The sequence below is a fragment of the Aptenodytes forsteri genome, unplaced genomic scaffold, assembly GCF_000699145.1.
Source record: "Aptenodytes forsteri isolate BGI_AS27 unplaced genomic scaffold, ASM69914v1 Scaffold168, whole genome shotgun sequence".
Taxonomy (NCBI): domain Eukaryota; kingdom Metazoa; phylum Chordata; class Aves; order Sphenisciformes; family Spheniscidae; genus Aptenodytes; species Aptenodytes forsteri.
Window position 1 is genome coordinate 269,994 of NW_008796047.1, and position 1,159 is coordinate 271,152.

Below are 1,159 nucleotides of genomic sequence, written 5' to 3' on the forward strand. Positions count from 1 at the left end.
GATGGGCTCGGGCAGCTTGTTCCCGCAGAACCTGCCTGGGGACGAAGGCGTGCTGGGCTGCCGCCGGCCGGGCACCCTCCTCTCCCTCGCCACCACATCCCGGTCCCCCCCGCGCCCCCCACCAGCATCCTAAAGGGGAAGTGCTGCTTCTCCCCCTGCTCCCCGCCGGCTTTTCTGGCTGTTTCACAGAAACTGGTTATTTCAGAGTGCGGGGTCAACTCGGACTTGGGGAACGTCCAGTTCATGGGGATGGGGACTGAGATATCGGCATCTCCCTGGGGAGAGACGTGCTGGCCAGCCGGGTCAGCTGGACTGGTTTCACCGGTGTGGGCCAGCGAACTGGGAGCCCCGTTCACCCCAATAATCCCTCCGGGGCCAGCCCCCCTCCCAAGGGCTTTGGCGCATGGCGGTCAGGCAGGGATACAGGCAGAGTGGAGCCCCTCGCCCCGCTGCCTGCACCCGGAGCATCCCCACACGGCGGGGCAGGAGGTGAGGGCAGCAGGCAGGCAGCGGGGCAGGCAGCGCCGGCTGGCCAGGCTAAGAGCTCCCGGTTGGTTACCTCGCAGCGTGGCCTTTCTCCAGAACCCGTCTCTCACCTCCACGTAGTCGTACCAGCACAGCCGGCTTCGGTAGAGGTCCAGGGTGGTGAAGTTCAGGATGATCTAAGGTTAGGGGGGGAAGTGCGTGGGGTGAGCCCCCCCCACGCCCCGCGGGGTCTCCGTCTGCCGGAGTGCGGTGTCCAGATGGCACCCGGACCCGCACCGTGGTGATGCATCCCGAACCGCAGCGAGGCACTGGGCGGGGGGATGCTGGGGTTAGGGGCACCCCGAATAAGGGGGAGAAGATGGGGCAAGGAGGGAGAGGAGGGCTGGGAGAAGATGGGGTGCCTTCGGTGCTGCGCCGGCAGCCGGTACCTTCTCTCCGGGGGTGACGGAGATCCTCCAGACGCAGTGCATGTGGGCAGAGTATCCATTGGGGAACTCAGGGGAGGAGAAGTTGCCCTGGCTGTCCTGAAGCGTCTCCCCACAGGCTGCGAAGGGGGAAAAGCGGGGGTCAGACCCCCGGGAAGCCCCCCGGCATCGCGACGGGCGGCATTGGGTTCGGACCAGCCGCTGCCCCCAGCCCCCTGCACCCTTTTACCACCCAAATGCCCGGCCCC

At 67.2% G+C, this 1,159-nt stretch overlaps 1 protein-coding gene across 1 annotated transcript in view; it reads right to left on the reverse strand.

Moving 5' to 3' along the window:
• BMP1 (bone morphogenetic protein 1) overlaps nucleotides 1-1,159 on the reverse strand; it is a 41,178-nt gene that overhangs the window by 16,844 nt on the left and 23,175 nt on the right. The window contains exons 8-10 of the mRNA XM_019473900.1: nucleotides 915-1,030; nucleotides 560-662; nucleotides 1-35 (exon numbers count right to left, since the gene is read on the reverse strand). Coding sequence (XP_019329445.1) covers nucleotides 1-35; nucleotides 560-662; nucleotides 915-1,030 — 254 coding nt within the window. The remainder of the gene's footprint in view (nucleotides 36-559; nucleotides 663-914; nucleotides 1,031-1,159) is intronic.